The sequence below is a fragment of the Hyalella azteca genome, unplaced genomic scaffold, assembly GCF_000764305.2.
Source record: "Hyalella azteca isolate HAZT.00-mixed unplaced genomic scaffold, Hazt_2.0.2 contig17970, whole genome shotgun sequence".
In the NCBI taxonomy this organism is placed as follows: domain Eukaryota; kingdom Metazoa; phylum Arthropoda; class Malacostraca; order Amphipoda; family Hyalellidae; genus Hyalella; species Hyalella azteca.
This window is the reverse complement of record NW_025947730.1, coordinates 634,750-658,206: the sequence shown is the minus strand read 5'-3', so window position 1 is coordinate 658,206 and position 23,457 is coordinate 634,750. Positions and strand designations below refer to the sequence as shown.

At 35.0% G+C, this 23,457-nt stretch overlaps 1 protein-coding gene across 2 annotated transcripts; it reads right to left on the bottom strand.

Annotated features, from left to right (window-relative positions):
* Positions 1-2,198: 2,198 nt before the first annotated feature.
* Positions 2,199-14,164, bottom strand: LOC108667288 (tyrosine-protein kinase SRK3). Of its 2 annotated transcripts, none has more exons than XM_047885448.1 (12): positions 14,070-14,164; positions 13,798-13,854; positions 11,691-11,777; positions 11,479-11,578; positions 10,354-10,452; positions 8,998-9,130; positions 8,517-8,634; positions 7,698-7,856; positions 6,970-7,226; positions 6,395-6,548; positions 4,647-4,778; positions 2,199-3,862 (listed from the first exon to the last, which is right to left on the bottom strand). In XM_047885448.1, the coding sequence occupies exons 1-12, from the start codon at positions 14,113-14,115 to the stop codon at positions 3,633-3,635; spliced, it is 1,572 nt and encodes a 523-aa protein (XP_047741404.1). In that variant the 5' UTR covers positions 14,116-14,164; the 3' UTR covers positions 2,199-3,632. The 2 variants fall into 2 exon arrangements, with proteins under 2 accessions (XP_047741404.1, XP_018009785.1); XM_018154296.2 differs by having other exon boundaries at positions 11,697-11,777.
* Between the last annotated feature and the right edge of the window lie 9,293 nt (positions 14,165-23,457).

The following is a 23,457-nucleotide window of genomic DNA, read 5'->3' as shown; positions in this document are numbered from 1 at the left end:
ACTAACTCATATACTGTACATTAGCTGCCACCCAGTCGGTTGTCTTGTTGGGAGCTCGTTGTTGTATATGAAAAACTTTCCAATGAGAAGATTTACAAATGCGAAATGTTTGATTTTCGTTCAATTAATAAACTTATGTTGTCCATGTGTGGTTGCCCCTGTTGGGCAACAATTCATATCCAGATTGAAATTTTGATTCCGAAGTACTATATAATTTCACGGCAGGCTCACTGATTGAAATTCAGAAGGTGAATCTATGCAAATATTCTAGTCAGCTGAGGATAGCTGATTGCTTCTCTTCTCGACTTCAGAATATTTTTGCTCCTGAATTGATCGTGACGGCGACATTTCCCTGATTTCCAGGCTATAGAAAATATCATGATCCAATTTGTCTTATTTGAATAGTGCTGATAAGCTCCCAGTGATTGAATTATTTTAGATGAGCCAAAGTCTTCTGTTACGCTCTTTGAAATTTATAGCATGTAATTTGGCATGTCTTTCAAAGTTCACTGCGAAAATTCTCCTATTAATATGAATGTGAATGGTTCATTAATTGAAGGAAAATATTCAGTAGCTTTGAACTGATGGAAATGGAAGTTTTTTGGAGAAACTCGACAAGCCGACCAGTAACTCAGTAAAGAATTTTATATTATATTGATAGCATTTGTAAACTAAATTATTGAACGAAGTCAATATGAGAAAATAATTTGAAAAGGGAACCTTAAACGGAAGTGCACAGAATTATTAGTTTATATTAGTTCTGTTTTAGGAAGTTCTCAATATAGTAGTTTATTTTATTTTCACAAGGCCTTCCTTCTACCTCGGACATTTATTACCTCGGACAGCAATTTGGCGTCGGCTTAGTTTCAAAAATTGAAGTTTTATCTGTAATTGATCGCGTTACTTTTCATCCACATGGAGACCAGCTATGCTCATGGATTTGTATATTGTTAACAATTGTTGCGGGTTTAGTGACGCTTTCGTTCTGGATTATATCAGGCCTGCAAAATATCTCAATTCAATATACTTCCTTCGCATTTTTGTAATTGCTAAACGACAGAACTGAGACCATATACATCCGAATAACATCACACTGCATTTTCTTTAGAAATAATACAACTCTTAATTAAAAACGGAGTGGCCTCAGAATATAATCTTAAATACATGCCTAAATTACAATGCATTAATCATAATGATATTATCATATTAAATATTATATTATTAAATTTTTTTATGAATTATATTTATACATAACTATAACTGTATATGTGTGGAAGTTATTTCGTTCATGTTTGAAGGTCTGTTCAAAGCCTGACACAGTAAATACATGATGGTTATAAACTCGAGTGTGTATCTACAAAATTTTTCGGGTCGGGACATTACCTGGACCGACATTGTAATTATAGTGGTTGGATAATGAGACATTGCAAATCTGGGAGAGGGAAGAGGGAATTACGAAATTGAAAAGCGACTTTTCAAATGTACTTATGAATTCTGATAAAAAATAAGTTTTTATTATTTTAACATGGATGTTAATTGGAATTTCTCCTCTGTTGGTGTTAAATGCTTGCTAGAACTGGACATTTTTCAAATAACGCACGTTTGTTTCGTAATCGTTTACTTGTATGGGATGGAGGGATTCAGAACGACGGGATTCAAAATGAAAGAATTTCAAATGATAGTAATCGGGATAACGGGATTTCTATATTGAATAGAACAATTATATAGCTCGGGCAACACCGAGTTACCATGCGAGTTCATTAAGGAAGCTCCTTATTGATAACTTGTAGAGCCTTCAAAGTTTGATTTTCACTTAATGCACAGATCGCAGGTACACATTCCTGCATAACATTCTTTAGAAATGAATCGCTAAATGACTATATCGAAATAATGACTCGTACAGTAATTATATTAAAACACAAAGATTTGCTAAAAAAAAACACGAACCTAGCAGTCTCGGATGCTAGACTAAAACGAACTTAACGCTTTATAATTAATAATTTAACCTAGCAGGACAGAAAACGATTTAGCATTGACTTGTGCAACAATGGTATCGAATTTGATGCTAAATTAATTTTTCTGATTTCTTCGTTAGTAAGAGCAACCATAGTGCCGAGAGAATAGATATGATAAGTTGTTGAATAAATAAAGAACTTAATTTGCCAACGGATAATTAATAAACAAAGTTTTGCCAGTTTACAATTAGTTTATTTTAGCCTCTATAGACATTATTATTTAATTCTAAAGAATCATTCTAACAAAAATTACCAAGCATAACAAATTGATTTTTTCACTCATGTTTAAATACAAAGCTGACCTTTAGGTCATTACACTAGTTAGAATGTAACTAATACGACAATATCGTAAATTTTCAACAAGATGTTGAAATTGACCGAAAAAATATTTTGGATATAGTAAATGTACATTTGAAATTTGCATTCGACTTAGCAGCGTCACAGAACTGAAAGTATTTTATACTTTAACACCGTCATCGGGGATCCGGGGTGACATGCATCAGTGCATCCTCAAATTATTCATCAGCAGCCATCATGTAGCTTGAGTCTTGTAAGTCGAAAACAGTAACAGTGGCTAATAGGTAATGGAAGAAAATATGATGATATGTTTGGCCTTATCTGCATCACATTTTCAATGGCGTTTAGATTGTGTCGTAAAAACCTATTTCTTAATTTTTTTTGTTATTAGTGATTATTGACATTAAAAATTACTGATCGTCAATATTATAGGGCTTGCTCTAACATTAAAGTATTTCAATTACTCAGCTTAAATGAGGTGTGTGAAACTATCGCTCGACATTTCCCTTTATACGTCCAATCTTTAAGCTAAGACAAATAACTTCTTCAAAGTTCGTCAATGTTTACTTGAAATTTACACATGAAATTTCTTCGTTTTCAATCACTTAGGTCAATGAAAAATTGGATATTACTTCAATCATTTGCAACCATCAACATTTCTCTTCAAATCCCAAATCATTCATGATGCATTCGCAGTTTTATTGCAGGAGTTCATTTAAGTCGAAACAATTATAGCAATAGATTTCTTATACAATAGACAGAAAAATGAATTCTAAAATTGATTGCAATGCATTGTTTGCCCAGTCAATCAACGATATTATCAAACACTATTAAGAAAAAATAAAATATTTTTAAATAGTTAAACTCTATCATTACTTGATATTACAGTACCTTCAATGCACGACCGAAGCAAAACTATACAGGGAGTATGCCTACGTCTTCCAATTTTGTCTTATTCTCCGTGGGTATTTGTTTAGCTACAACTTTATGACGAATAAGTGTTTGATTCTTCTCCATAATTATAGTACGAACTTTCCATATTGATTCTCGCTTTGATTTGAATTTTTTTGAATTTGAACACATCAGCTCACGTTTGACTTTCAGCCTTTCAGGAGTGGAAATATATACATGTTCTTGTTAACCTTTGTTTTGGAGTAGAAATTCAGTTGATTTATAGTAAATTTTACTTTCTGGAACGAAGGTCAAGTGCGGCGTAAAGACTTTATTGTTTGAGAATACCAAATTACTGAGATGGCAGGTGCGTATTTTCAGCACAATACATTTGTAATAGCTTGGAATGTTCCTTCAAATAAAACAGCCTCATTGGTCAACAGCATTCTCCGGCTCATCATAATTAATGTCGGTACTCATATCCCATTCAGAGAGATACGTCTCCAGAAACTCGAACGTGGGTCTGTCTTCGATGTTGGGATATTGCCAACATTTCGTGATGACGTCGAAAAGTCCCTCGGGGCAATTAATGGGGTACGTTGGTCGGGGCATTCGGTGGCCTTGGGGCACTACTTCCATCACATTGTTGTTGCTCATTCCTTCAGATAAAAATCCGGTAATTAAATTTAAAATGTTTTGGCACTGAAACATGTTCGCGAAAATGTAATAATATACGTTTAAAAGTTACTTTTTATAGACAACACTTCTAAGGAATCCAGTACCTCCAATGTTAAAGATGTACAATGAATTTCTCATTTTATTTTTCAATATTAAAAAAATTAAATTTTCAATTTTTTTAATATATAAATTTTCTTTTTTCAAAATTATTTATCCTGTCAATTGATTCATGCATTGCCTCCGACTTCACACAAGTGTGCAAAATTTCAAATCAATTGGACAGGTAAAAGTGTGCCAAATATCAGTTATAAGATTTGTTGCTGACAAAATTATTTTTTCAATTTTTTTTATTATTGAGTAAAAACATTTTTAATTTTTAAAATCATCTATTTTGTCATTTGATTCTTGCATTGTCTCCAACTTTACGCAAGTGTGCAAAATTTCAGATCGATAGGATAAGTAGAAGTGTGTTAAATTTCTATTATAAGATTTGTAGCAGACAGACAGACAAACAAGAAGTGAAGTTAAAGAGAAGTATTGTGAAAATAAACGGAAAATTTGTCACATATAATTGAAATCCTAAGCATTTATTTGCTATGACGTTTGTTTTTATACGTTCGACACACAATAAAGTTTTGACCACAAATAAGAATGTTTCTGGATCAAGAGCATTGATAGTGCGTATGATGTCGGATTTTTACAATTTGAGTTTTGACTTTTTTATTATCCTATTCAATAATGAAAATATATAGATAACTCGCATACCAGGATATGGGTTTGCCCCCAGCGTAAGAACTTCCATCATGACGATACCGAAGCTCCACACGTCACTCTTGATGGTGTACTGCCCGTAGAGGCTGGCTTCTGGCGCGGTCCACTTGACAGGAAAGTTGACATCTGCAGTCATACAAATATGCTTATGCTGAGAAATGAAACACTTCAATTGTATCAAGAATTAATATTAAAGTATGTAAAAATTCTGGCGGGTTCTATATTTTACTGCGCTTTCTCGGAAATATTAATGGATCATACTGTACGAGTAGCGACACTTTCTGTAAGTACCACTGATGTGCACTCTTTCCGGATCGAATTCAATCAGGATAACCCATAAAAAAGTTAAAAGTCACTAAAAACTTAATAGCAAAGAAAACTCCACAAAAATTCATAGTATCTTTAAAGAAAACGTTTCGGAGTCCAGCTCCATCGTCAGTTCGAAAATTCTAGTACACAGATAAATCAGTGATTAGTACAGTCGATCAAGAATACAACGAAAATCCTAAGCTGCAAAACATACCTATTTACAATTTCAAGCGGTAAGAGCTAAAAGCTAAATTCAAACTAGGCCTCTTTTTAAAAATATACAATGATTCTAAAATGCGCAAATCAGAAACACCGGAACTGGAAGCTAAAACTTTGAAGTCACTGTCAGAAACTGGAACATCGTACTGCTCGGCGTGAACCCACACAGCCGAATGAGGTGGGCGCGACAGTAAGTTACCAGTTCTACAACTCCTGCCCCTATGTTCTGCGACCCTAGAATATAGATTGCGAGACGTCATCCCGACGTACGCAGATGCACATCGTGCACAACTATATTTATAAACTAGGGACGCTCGCATATGCACAGGGAGAGTATCTTTGTACCTAAAAAAAGAACCGATTTTAAAACGGTTGACCAATATGACACGAAGATTAACATTTGCGAAATACTTAGAAAACTTTTGTTTTCTTAATGACATTTGCGAAATACTTAGAAAACTTTTGTTTTCTAAGAACTTTTGTTTTCTTCACGACATTTGCGAAATACTTAGAAAACTTTTGTTTTCTAAGTATTTCGCAAATGTTAATCTTCGTGTCATATTGGTCAACCATTTTAAAATCGGTTCTTTTTTTAGGTACAAAGATACTCTCCCTGTGCATATGCGAGCGTCCCTAGTTTATAAATATAGTTGTGCACTATGTGCATCTGCGTACGTCGGGATGACGTCTCGCGATCTTTATTCTAGGGTCGCAGAACATAGAGGCAGGAGTTGTAGAACTGGTAACTTACTGTCGCGCCCACCTCATTCGGCTGTGGGGGTTCACGCCGAGCAGTGCGATGTTCCAGTTTCTGACAGTGACTTCAAAGTTTTAGCTTCCAGTTCCGGTGTTTCTGATTGGCGCATTTTAGAATCATTGTATATTTTTAAACAGAGGCCTAGTTTGAATTTAGCTTTTAGCTCTTACCCGCTTGAAATTGTAAATAGGTAGGTTTTGCAGCTTAGGATTTTCGTTGTATTCTTGACTGTACTAATCACTGATTTATCTGTGTTCTAGAATTTTTGAACTGACGATGGAGCTGGACTCCGAAACGTTTTCTTTAAAGATACTATGAAAGTTAACAGTGTATCGATATTTGAACAAATTCTCAACCATTTCACTATGTGAAGCATTGAAGATGAAATGCATCCCTACAATTTTTATGAATGAATCCCTACAAGTCATCAACGACATTTTCATAACTCCGAACTCACTAGAGTTGGGACTGTACTCTCCGTGCTCAACAATTCTGGCGAGGCCGAAGTCAGCGACCTTGCAGTGCTTGTCCGAGTCCATGAGGACATTACGAGCCGCCAGATCGCGATGAATAAGTCCTTTGCTCTCCAGGTGCGCCATGGCGGACGCGACCTAGAGGCGATAAATTCATGGTTAATATTCGAAGTTTTTGTACAACATACACTCTCTCAACTACTGATGAGAGTTGAGTGCTTTACAGTCTCGTCGGCAACAGACCTATATTTGGACAATTTCAAGAAGGAAGGACCTAATCTGTCTGGCAAACACAATTTCATTAATTTTTGCAGAGATATTTTTGACTCGATAAAATTAATTTATTTTCGGAAATAAATTTATTTTCATGTGATGAGCGTGGTTTCGTTTTATTCATGCGTGAGTTTGCATATCGAGCAAAATGCCAGAAGTTTGCATGACTTAATTTATCCACTGTTGCATTGATATTTATGATATTATTTGATTAATAATAAGAAGTTTGCAAATATTACGCAATAAAGACAACGTAACGTAAATACCGTCAATGATGAACTCTTACCTGGGTACAAATGTCTACCAAATCTGGCAGCTCAAGACTCTTTCCATTTTTCCTGAGCACATCGAGCAGCGCTCCCCTGTTCATATACTCGGTGACAATAAGGATTGGTTCCTCCAAGGTGCACACGGCGTATAAGATGAGAATGTTACGGTGACGAAGCTTCTTCATGATGCTCGCCTCCTGCAGGAAGGCTTCGGGTGACATCATGCCTGGCTTTAAAGTTTTGATTGCAACTTCCCGAGTACCGTTCCAAACGCCTGCAAACAGGAAAAGGCACTGACAAATAATATTTGAACTGCTCGAATATTCGAAGATTAATGAAGTGTATTTCCTATAACTGAACTCGTAGCTTACACAATACTCAGTGTTGCCTTTCAAATAAGTAAATAGTGGATAAGCTCAACTAAAAATACAAAAAATTAAAGTCATTGTGGGCGACTGGAAGCTTTCATTAACCGATGACGCACACTATTTGAAACACGAAATTGAGAGTATCTTGAGGTCACATGTATCATTGCTAAAATGAATAATATTAATTAAAATTTGACAATTTATGCAATGGTAGGAAACAACAAGTGTAGATTATTGTCCATAATTTTTTTTTAGCGTCCATGTAGGTACGTCTTTAGAAAAGGTATGCTCTAAAAATTGCTATAAAAATATAGAAAAATTTTCTACTTATTTTTGAAAAACCAATGACTTAAAATTATCTTAAGTACTATACTCACCATGCCACACTTCCCCGAAATTCCCCGCGCCGAGTTTTTCATCGCAAACGAGGGTTCGTCTGTCAATCTCCCACTCGTCTCTCATCTCCGGAGACAGGTCCCACTGGGTGGGCTTAGGCTTGGGGCACGCTTGCTTGAGCTTCAATGGTGAGGAAGAGGCTGTAAATAAGAATATTTTAAAGATTAGGGTGGTCAAATGTTTGTAGTTTCGGAAAAATTAAGCTAATTGACAAGACAAAAGACATTTTCAATTAATGTAAAGAGGGTTTGGCTTGGGGCACGCTTGCTTGAGCTTCAATGGTGAGGAAAAGGCTGTAAAATAAAGGTTGAAAATATTTTTAAGATTAGGGTGGTCAAATGTTTGCCATTTCGGAAAAACTATGCTAATTGACATGACAAAATAAATTTTCAATTAATGTAAAGTGGTTTAGGCTTGGGACAGGCTTGTTTGAGCTTCATCGGTAATGAATAGGCTGCTGTAAAACAGAGGTTGAGAATATTTTTAAGATTAGGGTGGTTAAATGTATGCCGTTAGTATAGGGAAAATGCTGCCATTTAAACAATCAACATGTCAATCAATGCAAAGCGGGTTTGCTCTTGTATCTTTTATTATAGGAAGATTGAAAATTAAAAAATTAATTTTTCTTCCTCTAAGAATTTTTAATTACTACTTGCTGGCGCCCGGATTGCGAGATCACTCTGCAAAAATCTCTATTACTTATTACAACTGGTTGGCTGTAGTTGTTCTTACTCTGAATGAATATTTTTTCAAGGTGCTATGTATAGAATTGGTCATGAGTATATACTCTATATACTCACAAGTGTAGAAAGTGATCATGTCATTCAGAGTCCGGAACTTCCGATTATTTTGTATGTAGACTCCATCGTTCGAATAGATTCGATGATGTTTCACGGATGACTTGCCTTCAGCGGTCACCTGGAAGCCGTCATAAATTTTCTGTCATTGTTGATCCTGAGAGGCATGTTTTTAGAACTCTGGTCTCTTGTTTAAGAGCAAAATCCACAAAATATAATAATGGTTAACTTTATTACATTCAACTACAATTATTAATTGTTGAAAATAAGCAATCATCAACTTATTATTTCCTTCGTCGTGCGAGGTCTAGTGTTTTTGACGAGGTCTAGTATAAGTTGTTCAATGGTAGACGCTTAAATGCTCATCGAAATTTGTACGCTCATCATTAAAATGATGGTACAGAGGGCTTTAAAAAACTAAGAATTTACCTTCAATTGGTCTGATTTGTGAATGACCTAATACTTATAACATTTTATTAGCTACCTTGAAGCTGAGCGAGTACGAGTGTACGCTCGACGACTCGGACTTTCGCACCAAGAACGTCCCGTTGAGCAGAGTCGGGTCATTTAAGAGCAACTTTTCTGATTCCTTGCGCGATATGTCCCCGAAATACCATCTTTTTAGGGGAAAATTTTTGGAATGAATATGCGCAAGGAATGAAAATAAAGCTAAATGGTTTGAACTCTGAAACCATTTCAGAGTTCATTCATGGATGGAAATTCTAATTCATGGATTAGAATTTGCAGGACGAGGGAAAATATAACATTAGTTTTTTTTAAATTTCATCTCATCATACATTGATTTGCGAACTTGAGATTTCTAAAAAACTCAATGGTATTGCTCAAAATTACAGTATCGATTACGGACTTCTTTTGAATGCTATTTCAAATCATGTGTGAATGGAAAATGTTTACACTGGCAAACTAATTTTCTCCTCATAATTATTTGTTGTCTTTTATGTGCCGAATAGGATCGTTCGGCATAATTTATATATTCATAAGTATAAATACATATATTTATATATATATATTTATAATTCCACTTTACCGGACTTTAATTAATTTTTTTTCTAAATTGCAAAAAATATATGAAAAAAACTTGACCTGGCTGGACTTAACCTCAGTAAAACGGTCTCTAGCATCCTAAAGAAGGGTTTTAGACACTTCAAACTCTAACCCTAACCTAACGAGGTTGGCGTTTTTTTGGTGTCCGGTAATGTAGTTCATTTATTTTCGTGTCCGGTTTTTAAGTACAAACTAATTGCAGAGTTAATTACCGGACACGATTTTGTCCGGTTTAGTACTATGTACTATGTACTATGTATATACAACTATATATATTCTATATTATACTATATAGACAACTATACAACTATACAACTATATTATCACTATACATGATATATACATAAATATATAAACTATACTATACAACTATATATTTTAGATTATATATATATTTTCAACTATATATATTCTATATTATACTATATAGACAACTATACAACTATACAACTATATTATCACTATACATGATATATACATAAATATATAAACTATACTATACAACTATATATTTTAGATTATATATATATTTTCAACTATATATATTCTATATATTCAACTATATATCTAGTTTATACATAAGAATAGTTGAAAAAAGTGCAAATTCCTATCCTATTTTTAGCGCATTTTCTCATTTATGTTAAAATGCACTATTGTGCTCGCCATGTCCGTCTGTCTGTCTGTCCGTCCGTCCGTGACCTCAAGTTTTCGTCGACGAGAAAATGCGCTCTCTATCACTCACTGCCCTGAGTACTGAGTTATATTTTTTACTTACTCCTGAACTTCCAAGGATGTTGCCGGCACAACATAGCCGGAAAAGGCGAAACCTTCAGCATTCGTTTTCAGGTTCCTCATCCACCACCAGTCCTCGTTGCTGTGAAAAATGGATTAGTGAATAAGTTACGTAAAATGGATTAGTGAATAAGTTACGTAGAATGGATTAGTGAATACGTTACGTAAAAATGGATTAGTGAATACGTTACGTAAAATGGATTAGTGAATAAGTTACGTAAAATGGATTAGTAAATAAGTTACGTAAAATGGATTAGTGAATACGTTACGTAAAAATGGATTTGTGAATACGTTACGTAAAAATTGATTAGTGAATAAGTTACGTAAATGGATTAGTGAATAAGTTACGTAAAATGGATTAGTGAATACGTTACGTAAAAATGGATTAGTGAATACGTTACGTAAAATGGATTCGTGAATACGTTACGTAAAATGGATTAGTGAATACGTTACGTAAAAATTGATTAATAAATAAGTTACGTAAACATGGATTAGTGAATATGTTACGTAAAAAAATGGATTAGTGAATAAGTTACATAAAAAATGGATTAGAGAATAAGTTAGGTATATTCCAAACTAAAAGAAAGATGGAGTGCCAGTTAATGTTATATTGATGCAAATTGTTAAAATAAATTCAACCGGAATAAAATTTTTTATGTATATTCGAATCAAGACAAAATGTGAAGCTCAAATTATTTTTACAGTGATGCAAATATTGACCAAACGTACTTCTCGTTTCCAAAACATCGCTCAATTAAGCCTTCTTAAAAAGTTTTGATGAGAAGCTTTATCCGGGATGGTAACGTTTTGTTTAAAAATATTTAGGATCGCGCTATATTTGATGTAAATTTTGTTCTCTCATTTGCATTCTATATACGTAATCTTCATCTATTGTTAGCATCACCAGAGAAGCTTCTAAACCAAGTTGATTCTGGTTGCGCGCCATTACTTACTATGTAAGTAATATGCTATTACTTACTATGTACGCCATTACTTACTATGTAAGTAATGCCATTACGCGCCCCATTTTTACTATGTCATAAGTTATGCATTGAAAACAGAGAGAATTTATTTCATGTAAAAATCAAAACAACAATCCGGTACTCACGGTTTGTCAAGGACTTCGAACCTCTCGCCCTTGTCGAAAGTCAACTCGGTATTGACACGTCCAATGTAAGAGTAAATGGTCACGACAAATCCCAAGCTCTCTGTACAATAATAATATTATTAATTACATGCAATAGAATATATGCGTGCGCATTAATTATAGAACAATATAATCAGCATACTTTATACCAAATAAGATACGGAATAACGTGCCGGTACTTCGAATTCGTCCATTGGCAGGAGGCTCATCGTCTAGCTTCGTGTCAGCACATCCCTGCGGGTCATCGGGAGCCGCCTCGTCTGTAGGATAAATATTTACGAAATATTTTCAATTCTGGGCCTATACTTTCAAAAAAGTTAGGAGATTGTAAGTTCATCAGCCAATCATTGACAGCCTTTCAAGCAAAATCCACCAATCATAGACAAGAAAATAGAGCGTAAGTACTTGCGTTCACTTAGCAAATTTCGAATGTATGGCAATGGCTAACTCTTCTGCAAGAGTTAGCTCATTGAGATATCGAATCAAAATAACTTGCCTTAATAAATGTGAAACAGTGTAAAAGGTATGCCGGTTTACGGCTTGAAAGTGCGTTAGGGATTAAGCTGTCTGTTTAAGTTAGGCTGTCATCCAAAATGAATGGTAGATTAATGAGTGGAGAGTGTTCTCGATATTTTCATTGAGTTTCCTGGAATTTTCATTACCATTTTCAAATTCATGGAAAATGAGCCAGAAGTCATGAAAACGGATTTTGTTTGACTAAACCAGTTCATTGTTATTTCCGGTGCATTTCATTAAGTTATCAGCATTGTTAGTGAGTTCAAGCTGATGATCTTAAATGGGAGCGTTCGCCCTAAAATTGAAAGTTTTCACTTTTTCGGTTTTTATACTCATCTTCTGAGCTATCCAACGGTACCAAAACCATCTCTGTACGTTGATTTATGCATTCACTACAGATCCCAAAAGGGGGGCGGGTGTCCGGCCCCCTTCAGTAAAGTCAAGGGAGTAATTGCACGGCCGTTCACTATAAATTATGGCCAATTATGACATTCTCCAGTTACTATACTCATCTTAAAGCTGCTTTTCTGACGCATTCAACGGTACCAAAACCATCTCTGTACGTTGATTTATACGTTCACTACAGATCCCAAAAGAGGGGTAGGGTGGGAGGTTCTTTAACTATTCCCTATGGAAGTAATTAGCTACCAAACACTTGAAATAGAGCGTGTACACGAACACGAAGTGCACCTCAGTTACCCAGCAGACAGCATACGGGGAGGTGTGCATGCAGTCGCTCCCACCACCCTTGAGTGGAATCGAGCTCCAGTAAAGTTTAGTTTCGGATCCTTGCTACATTTAGTGCCTGTTCGCATGCTCCCGCGACTTAGTCGTGTCCTAGTGAACACTCACACTTATTGTCACTGCAAACCTATCTCCTCCTACAGTTTTGAAGCTATATCAATGAGACATATACCGTTCGATTTGCAAAGAAAAGATCTACAAACTGGGCGTAGGCATTTTTCCAAGTTCGTTATAGTTCGGATTTTATTTTGCAAAAAGGGGGGAAAGTGGAGGTAAAATCTAGAATTTCGAAAAATTTCGGACAAAATGCTCCCACACACACACACAAAAATGAGAAATTAAAAAAAAACACAACCAGTTTGTAGATATGGTCTTTACGCATCGAATGATATGTGTTTTGATGTTGTAGCTTGAAAATCCTAGGAGGAGATAGGTTTTCTAAAGTACCCTTTTTTGGCCGTTTTCTAAGAATTTCACGTTTTTTTCAATTTTTTTCGAAAGATTGACATTAATAAAACCTGAGTTTTTTTTAGGGTTTACACATATGTACCAAATTTCAAACTGATCACTCTGTAAATTACCGAGATATAATTTAGGGTGAACGCTCCCGTTAATAACCATAATATCCTATTGAACTGTTCTAACACAAAGGATATATATCCTAATATCCTATTTAAACTGTTCTTTCACAAAGTATACTCATTTAATCGCATGAAATAAATTGCTCATTAGTGACAACTTTAATTTGAAACTCGGTTATTTTACTGCCTTTCTTGGTCGACTTTTTCTGTTACATGAGGGACTTAATATTATTAACATTATTTAACATTATTCTTTCTAAAGTTCAAACCTCAAACCTGAACAGCAGGTGATTCTTGTGCCTGTTGATATATAAAAAGAGTATTTCTTCCACAATTTACGAGCCGCTATATTTCATCACAGATTAGTATGTAAAGAACCATTAATTATATTCACACCGCGCACCACAAAAATTGCATATCGTGAAGTTTGGTCACTCACCGTAGGTTTGGGTCTCTTCTTTACGAAGCGTCTGTTCTCTTATAGCCGTGTTTTCTTCTGAAATTAAAATCCTATATAAGCTCGAATAGAAACATATATTAAGCAAAATTATTCATCTATAGTGTTTTCGTATATACGGTTATATCACTGTATGAGCTGCCAAACTATGAAAGTTCTTAATGAGAATTTTCATAAAATTTAAATGTAGTACAAACATGTATGGTAGTTTAAAATTAAATTATGCTTCGGAGGAATATGCTAGGATGACTCACCTTTACGTTTTTCTTTTTTCTTCAGTTTAGAAAGTGGTGGACCCATATTTGAGTTAATTTAGAATGATAACTGAAATCATACAATTAAGAACGCTTGTAAAGAAGAGGACATTATTTGATAACACATTCATGACTTCAAAAGTTCAGTTTGGCCAGGTGATCATTATTGTGATAAAGGTGGATGCTCTCGACATCATGAAACCTAAATCTCGACATCATGAAACCCAAATCTCGACATCATGAAACCCAAATCTCGACATCATTAAAACAAAATCTCAACATCATGAAACCCAAATCTCGACATCATGAAACCGAAATCTCGACATCATTAAAACAAAATCTCGACATCATGAAACCCAAATCTCGACATCATGAAACCGAAATCTCGACATCATGAAAACAAAATCTCGACATCATGAAATGTACAATATGTTTACAGATCGAATGACACGTGCTTTACATAGACGGTGTAAAGTAACACGTGTAATATAGGACGAACACTAGTAATAAATGCAATATTTGGACGAGCTCGATTAACACGAGCCCATAAATGAAAAATGATGAATGCGTGCCAGACATTGCCTGAGAAAAGTAAAATGAAATGGACAAAGATAAAGAACAAGGGTAACAAATCTACGAAGTAAAGTACTATTTAAATACACAGACAGGGGTACGCAACACGTGTGTGCAGGAATTGTGCCAATAAACTCAAGCAGTATGCATTGACAGTCCTTTTAATGCCTAGGGTAAATGCGTATGGTCTAATAACACATGATATATACGGACAAAGTCAAGTAACATTTTCATTACATACGCGACCTCGGGTAACAGGGGCCTTCCATGGGGGTTAATTAAAGTGAGAAATGCATGGACAGGGGCAAGTAATACATGCAATGCTCGAAGATAGCCAATTAGCACATGCAATACTAAGGTAAAGTCAATTAATACATTCAGTAGTCGAATATAGTCAATTAATACATTCAATACTCGACTATAGTCAACTAACACATGCAATACTCCAGTATATTCAAGCAACACGTGCAGCATATAGTGTAAAAACGCAGTATATAGTGTATATATATATTAGGAGCGTTCGAAGATCACGTACGCGGTCATGTAACATGAGCAATACATGGGCGGGGTTCAGTATCGGGTGGAAGACATATATATAGATATATATATATATGGTGGGGTTAAGTAAAATGAGCATTACACAAGAGGAGTCAAGTGACACGGGCAATATAAGATCGGGTTCAAGTATTACGTTCAATATATCAGCTGGGCTTAGTATGAGGTAGCATTTATTATAGGAAGAGTCGTTTAAAGTTGGTAATACACGAGCGTTGACCAGTAGCTGAGTTACTTGCTTGTATGCACTGGACGTGGAATAAATAGGCGGAGTTAAGTGAAGTAAGCGATAAATTAATGAAATCAAGTAACATGTGCCATGAAAAAGAGAAATAACATGCGAAATGATTAAATTTTTATACATCGAAGTCCTATCTCCCAGAAAATATACAGTTTTAATATAGTCAAGTTGAATTAAAAGTGTTTCTTGGGCTTGAACATTTTCACGAATGAGTATGATTATGACGATGCAGTTAAGCAATTTATTGACATTTTTCTAAAATCAACTCGAAATTTTCCCTTCTTTACAATAATATTTTAAAATTCGACATCGCACCAAAACACCCATCATTAGTAAGAAAGTAAAAAAGTTTTCAAAAGAGATATGCTAAATTTTTGTGGTGTTTTCTTCGCTTTTAAATTTCTACTAAACATCATTAGTAATTATACGTTTGGCAAAATATTCGATGACGGATAAATCCTCCAGTTTCACCGTTTGAAAGATAAAATATAGACCGACCGTCCGACCGACCGACTTCTCATCCTCTTGTCTCAAGAATAACTGACAAGTGTACTACTTAAAGGAAACGTACTGAAGGAAACGTGCATATCTCGAGTCTCGTATCGCACTTATTCTAGGAGCGGAGCTAAACCTATCGCCAAGCAACATCCGCTCGCTGCTGCTTCTCACTGTACATGTGCTGAATCATCGCTCCTGTAGTCTGATTGCCAGTAAAATGTATTCATGTGCTAAAAAATTGGGAACCATTTTTTTTTGTAAATGTCGAAGCTAAGATACAAATTTACAAATATTTCTAAATGCAATTTACAAATGTCAAACATACGAGACAACGTATGGTTTCGCTGGCTATGCAATTCTATTTTGAATAAAACACTTTTTTGCTAATTAACAAAATAATAAATGTAGGAATTAACTTAGTTATAAATGTTAGGAATTAACTGTAGCATGCATTATGTAATGTATTTCGTGCGAAATTCAATTTTTTATCTTCTAAAGGAATCGCCCATTACACCAAAGAAATTAATATACCGTTTTATTGACATTTTTAAGCTCCATAAAATCATAGAGCAAACTAATGAGTGTATAAATGTATTTTTGTTTAATATCAAGCTACAACAAAATATAAAACTAAATTTCCCAACAGCCAAAAAGTTTTATATTATGAAAAAATGGATGGATTCTATTTATAGGTAAATATTCAATATAAATTCTTGCGACGTGAGTGAACCAAGTTCTCAGGTGAACGCGAGGAACTTCGGTTCACCTGGTAACATTGTTTTCATGTGAACCTAGTTATCAGGTGAACCTTGTTATCAGGTGAACCTTGTTATCAGGTGAACCTTGTTAACAGGTGAACCGTGTTATCAGGTGAACCTTGTTTTCAGGTGAAACTTGTTATCAGGTGAACCTTGTTATCAGGTGAACCTTGTTATCAGGTGAACCTTGTTATCAGGTGAACCTTGTTATCAGGTGAACCTAGTTATCAGGTGAACCTAGTTATCAGGTGAACCTAGTTATCAGGTGAACCTAGTTATCATGAGAACCCAGTTATCAGGTGAACCTAGTTATCATGAGAACCTAGTTATCAGGTGAACCTAGTTATCAGGTGAACCTAGTTATCAGGTGAACCTAGTTATCATGAGAACCCAGTTATCAGGTGAACCTAGTTATCATGAGAACCTAGTTATCAGGTGAACCTAGTTATCAGATGAATCTAGTTATCAGGTGAACCTAGTTATCATGAGAATCCAGTTATCAGATGAACCTAGTGCGTACGGGTCGCCAGTTTTGGGGCATCTCGTCATCATTCTTTTGTATGCTTGGCAGCAGAGATTATATGTACACAGGACGAAAAAAATATAAATGCTAATTGCCTTGAAGACATCATGTCCCTTTAAAGTCTACGGAGTTTACTACATACATTTGATTATGTAAAATTCCCTCACATTTATTCGATTCATCTTGTAGTAAAATTTTAGTTTATTAAACTTTTGAAGAAATGTCTGAAAAATAAATGTGAGAAACGTTGCAAAAAACATGAAATAGGCAGTTGAGAACACGCAATCAGCCAACATAATATGTTCACCATAATAATAATAATGTCAGAATATAGGAAATATCAACGGAACAATTAGTTCACAATTTATCAATTTATTTCGCCTGACATATTATCTATAATGATTAAAATTTAACTCTTACGTTTTCTTAATTTTCATAAATAATTAAAAATTGCATAAAAAATATTCGTGATAACCCTTCAGTTCGAAATGGGTAATTAATTTATTTAGAATTAATTTTTTCTTCAATATGTAGTCAGACTGCAAATTTTAGGTCCTTTGAGAACAAGAAGAGCTTGGGACAAAACCACCTTAGTGCCGGCACAGGCTGGAGACGAGACTAGAACCTCATGAAAGAGCAATCAGCTGAGAAAGTCTTAACAATAAAGTAATTGAATTCGTTCCATACTACGGGACACATGGCAGGAGGATTTGGCACTAAACTGCTTTATGCGAAACTTTTTTCTCAAATAAATTTCTTGAAAGAATTCTTTAAGGAGTACCTATCATGTAGCATTTTTATAAACATTTGACTTTCCAGTAGTTATAGATTTTTTCTGGAATTAGGGAAAGCTGATGTGGGGTTTTGATGATTTATGTTGGACAATTGTACAAATGGTTGGTGAAAATTACGAAATCGAAAAAAGTATTCGGAAATTTTGTAGGGAACTTTTCAAACTTATCAGGTTTGACTGTTATAACTTATCAAAACTGTAAAAATCTAAGTATTTTAACAATTTTGTTTGAATGAATTTCTATGTATAAAAATAGGCGCGCAACGATCCATCAATAATTTGAACTGAAACATTGTACAGCGCGGGAAAATCAGAACAATAAATAATTATAGCACCCATTTTCTGGCTTAAATTTACCGTATATTTTTAAATCTTCCATTTTTTTGTTACTAAAATATGTATATATTTCTTTAACAAAAAGCACCATATCTTATTATTTCTCTTTATACAGGTTCGGGCTCGTGTTTGTAGCCATGGCATCGCAAAAATATATATATATGGGGGTTCTGGCACGTATCCAGGATACGGCTCGTGTCGAGGTAATACATGTGAATGAAATTATATTTTTTTATGTTGCGATAATTAGGTATTCAAAAAAACTGTTAAGAGATAATTCAATGAATTAATGAATGAAAGTTTCCATTAACCTTGCGTTGGTTGGGAGTACCATTCTAAATGTGGTTTCGAACGGGACACAAGCGTAAGTTAGATTAAGAAAATAAATGAAGCAGTAAAGAGGTGAACAAATAAATGAGATCGAACGTGATATAATTTTGGAAATTTTGTACATCTATACATTGTTTCCGAAACATCAAGGAAAAACAAAAAGAAGCTAGGTTGGTAGGAACTATACAAATACATATAACATGCATGTACACTGACTTACACATTATATTTTCAACAAACACATCTACTCTATCTTCATAAATCAACAAATTGTCTAAGAAATCAGTCAATAGCGCTTCTTCACAGGACCCCAGCAATGAGACTTTCTTCCTAACGTCTTGAAATCGGGCCGGTCCTTGTGTGAGAGAGCCTCCAGGACCCACAAGTCGGGCCAGTCACCCCTGTTGTGACTCGGTCAGCATAGCGACTAATCGGTCCAGCCACCCCTGTTGGGATTCGGTCAGCATAGCGACTAATCGGTCCAGCCACCCCTGTTGGGATTCGGTCAGCATAGCGACTAATCGGTCCAGTCGCCCTGTTGTGACTCGGTAAGCATAGCGACTAATCGGTCCAGTCGCCCTGTTGTGACTCGGTAAGTATAGCGACTAATCGGTCCAGTCACCTCTGTTGTTATTCGAACAGCAATGTGACCAATCGGTCCAGTCACTCTTGTGACTCGGTCAGCATAGCGACTAATCGGTCCAGTCACCCCTATTGTGACTCGGTCAGCATCGCGACTTTTACCAGGTGAACCTAGCAGCATCGCAACTATTCGATCCAATCACTTCTGTTGTGACTCGTGCAGCATCGCTACTAATCGGTCATGTGCCAGAGCGTTCATGATCTCGTCTTTAAAGGGACCGATCGGGGACCTTAAACTCGGTCTTCTCTTTGAGTGCGATCGGGCCGTCGAAGCGTGTGTTATTGCAGCCAATATGGCACAACTTGTGATGTCAAGTCGATCAGAAAGCTCGAAAATCTCATTATCCTGGAGCTAGTGAGTCGGGGAGCTGGAGGAACAATCGGCGCCTTTGTATTTTATACAGAGCATGAACCTTACAGCTAAAATCATTGTGTAGGAAAATAAAGATGATCTTTGATGCTTTATTATATTTATGCTAATTTTTCATAATTTGTTGTATTTATTTTCGTAGATTGATTGAAATAAGTAGAGATTTTAAGAGGGGAAATATAAAATTAAAATTCAAGAATACTTATAACTTTCTTTTCCAATCTACACTCTCAACTCAAAAGGTGTTCATTGTAAACAAAATGTAACTATTACTATTTAACATAATGAAGCGGGATTTGAAATTTGAAAAAATCCCACTTCAAAATTAAAAAATAATAATAATTTTTAAAACGGGCAAGTGAATAAATAAGATTTGAAATTGACTTTTATTTATTTAAAATTATGTGATATTGAGCATGAAAATTAAGAAATTATGTTTGAACACGGAGTTAGAAAATTACTATAATTATTACATTTCTAAACAAATTTTATTATGGATGCACATCATTATATTGGCTGTAGATAATAAGGAAAAGTGCTTGCAGTAAAATAATAATTTTCAACCAATGAAGAAAAGATCGACCTTTGATTTTGTTCTTCTTTGACAGACTTTATGCCGCGTGTGCTTTATCAAGATGCATAAAGAATCAATTTTTAAGAGTTGAGAATTGTCCAATTGAAATCCTAAAAAAATAAAGAAAAAATCGTGAATGTAATTAAAAAGAACATATCTAGTGAATGAAGCGGGATTTGAAATAAAAATTTGAGGGGTTCAATTTTGATAGACTCTTTCTCAACAATTACGCTCAATACGAAAAAAATGTAAAACATGAATAGATGTAAATACATAAAATTCGTAATTTCCACATTATGAGTCATGCTTAAGTTATGGTGAAAATTGTCCTAAAAAAATTCTCGAAATTCGAGCGTGTGTGGATGAAATCCCTTTCGCATCATTGAGGTGGAATATTTTAATGCCCCCAAAAAGGCTGGAGAAGAAAATTTAATTTTCTTATTGAACAACGTGTTTGAATTTGTTGAGTTAAAATAAGTGAAGAATGTGAATGCTGAGTGCGTTCAAACGGGAAGTTCAATTTAGGCGACGCAAAATAATGTGCAGGTATCGGCGAGCGACGTCGTAGCTTAGGAATGTTATCTGATGGTGCAATAGCGGCCAGCCGGCGCGATTTAAAGGCTTGCAGCGCGGAATGCTTAGAGAGCGATAAACCGAGCAAAAGAGCCTAATAAATTACCTGCTTCGAATACAAATCGCCGGGCACAGAAGCATGACTCGAGCGCGTTTGTAAGGAGGCTTCGATGCGGCCACTGAACTTGAGCGGAATTATTACACGACCTGCTGCTTCCTTGATGGTTTTTTTGAATGGGGTGTGGACAATGAAAAACTCATGAGTTTGTTGAAGTTTTATCGTATCAACACTCGAAGCTATTAACAGTCGGATATCAACTTGATGGAATTTAGAATCCCGTGATAAGGCGGCAAAGATAAAAATATAAAACAACCAATTCGTATTCCAATTATCAGCAATAAGCTACAGCAATTCCGTTGAGGACACTGTTAGTAAAATATAAAAAGTAAAATATAAAAAAGTAAAAAGTAAAATATAAAATTGAAAATAATAGTATCAACTGCCTGCAAAGCAGTAGTTATTTTGATTCTTAGAAATTAAATATATATTATTTTGCTAATGTTGTTTCGGGTTTTAGTTGAAATAATGTTTTAATTGCTAATAGACCACAATCGACCGTCCCTAAATAGTGGTTGAAGGCCTCACTTAAACCAATCGGTCTTTACAGCTAATTATTTTTAAACTCACTCATCTTAGGCTGGTTTTAACGAATTATATAAATCAAACTATGATACGCAAGAATCTACGCCGAGAGATTCCGATGAATAAAAATACGCTTTATTGCTATTGTTTTGCTTCGATTTGCACCGCGCCCACGCGGCGTTCTTTTCGACAGCTGCGAATTGAAGAGGACCAATTAGCGGACACCGAGAGACAATCTTCAGCCTGGCTCACGTCTTTTAGCCTTTGTTTAGAGACGGTAACTTTCGTTGCCTGGAGACTAGATTGTGCACAGCAATCCTGCATGCAGTGATCCGTGCACAGCAGAGGGTCCTGCAATTGCATTGAATTACCGGTTTCGCATCTCTTTTTAAAATTTGCGCATTTTCGTACATAATTTACTAATAAATTAAAAAATAAATACAACTTGAATTATTTTATGTTCTTTTAATAAGCTATGAATGGCAATATCAGAGAAATATTTTTCTGGTTCCATTATACGCATTGGAATTTAACTGGAAAATAGTTTTCGCATTAGTAAGCATGAAACAATTGAACAAATGTTTTAATAAGGCATCCAGATTTCTGAAAAAAATTTTTGTGTAATTCAAAAATTATCATGTGATATTGAGCATGAAAATTATGAAATTATGTTCCAACACGGAGTTAGAAAATGACTTTAATTAAGGGAGTGCCAAAATTAATTTTATTATAGAGAGATGTTTTAATTACAGCGTTTTTTCATCGATCGGATGCTCATCATTATCTTTGCTGTGGATAACACGGAAAACAACTTTGAATTACTTGCAGTAAGAAGATAATTTTTTAACCAATGAAGAAAAGATCAACCTTTGATTTTGCTCTTCTTTGACAGACTTTATCCCGCGTGTGCTTCATCAAGACGCGTAAAGCATAAATTTATAAGAGTTGAGAATAAAAAATTGTTTTGATCACCAAAAGAGTTAATTACATATCACTTCTGAGCGACGTTTCTTCATATCCATGTTGATTATTGCGAGGCGGACATGAGAGAAAATACTGAGTGTTTCCATTCCGAATAGATACAAAAAGATAAAGCTGAATCTGTATAAACAATTATCTAATGACAACTTAAAATAATCAGAAAAATTATATAAAATCTACACGGAAAGTCCGAATTTCAGACAATTGGCTGGCGACAGAGCTGATCCAATGCTTCATCGTACTAATTTCGAAGACAGACTTAATAAATATCAGAGCGGCTTAGCTGATAAATGGACTTGCATTGAAGAACCGCGTTTTGTTCCCAGGTGCCAAATTTTTCTGGCCACCTGAAAAATGGTTTCGTTCTGAAAGCGATTAATTACATTGTATTCAGCTGCGGTGTATCGCTCCCTAAAAATAATTGCTGTTCTTGTGATGATGGACGAGGGCTAAAGTTAGAAGCGGAGAGTGAAGGATGAGGGTTATAGGTTGATAAAGCATGCGACTTTTAAAATGTTTAATTCCACTTGAAACCTTGCTTGACTTTGATGATTTATGCTTCAGGTTCGCCATCGTTTGTTTATTAAGGATTTTTACCGCAAATTAACCAGAATAATATTGTAGGCCGTCTATTAGGTAAGTTTCTTGATTACCTGGTCAATGTCCCGAGAAGAAAACAAAACAACCTTTAACAATATTCTCTAAAAAAGGTATAATATACACATGATTTTACTCCAAGATCATGTAAACACCGAGAGATATTCAATGAAATAAATCCAAATTTGATTGATCTAATTTGAGAAGAGACATTTTATTCACAGTAATAAAATCAGATAAATTATTTTTTAATAAAACTTTGCACTTGCTTTCCACTTAATTCAACACGTTCTCGCATCTAACTGAAAAATTACCTTATTTCTATCGCAATAAAAAATTATTATAACACCTTTACGACGTGTGGGTATGATGGTGTGGTTGCGATGATGGTGGTGCTTTAT

Excerpts from the sequence above, each read along its gene's own strand:
- LOC108667288 (XM_047885448.1), bottom strand. The coding sequence starts at position 14,115 with ATGGGTCCACCACTTTCTAAACTGAAGAAAAAAGAAAAACGTAAAG. Across the intron at positions 11,778-13,797 it reads AGAAGAGACCCAAACCTACG|ACGAGGCGGCTCCCGATGAC; the intron begins GTGAGTGACCAA and ends TTTATCCTACAG. Across the intron at positions 7,227-7,697 it reads TTTCGGGGAAGTGTGGCATG|GCGTTTGGAACGGTACTCGG; the intron begins GTGAGTATAGTA and ends TCCTGTTTGCAG.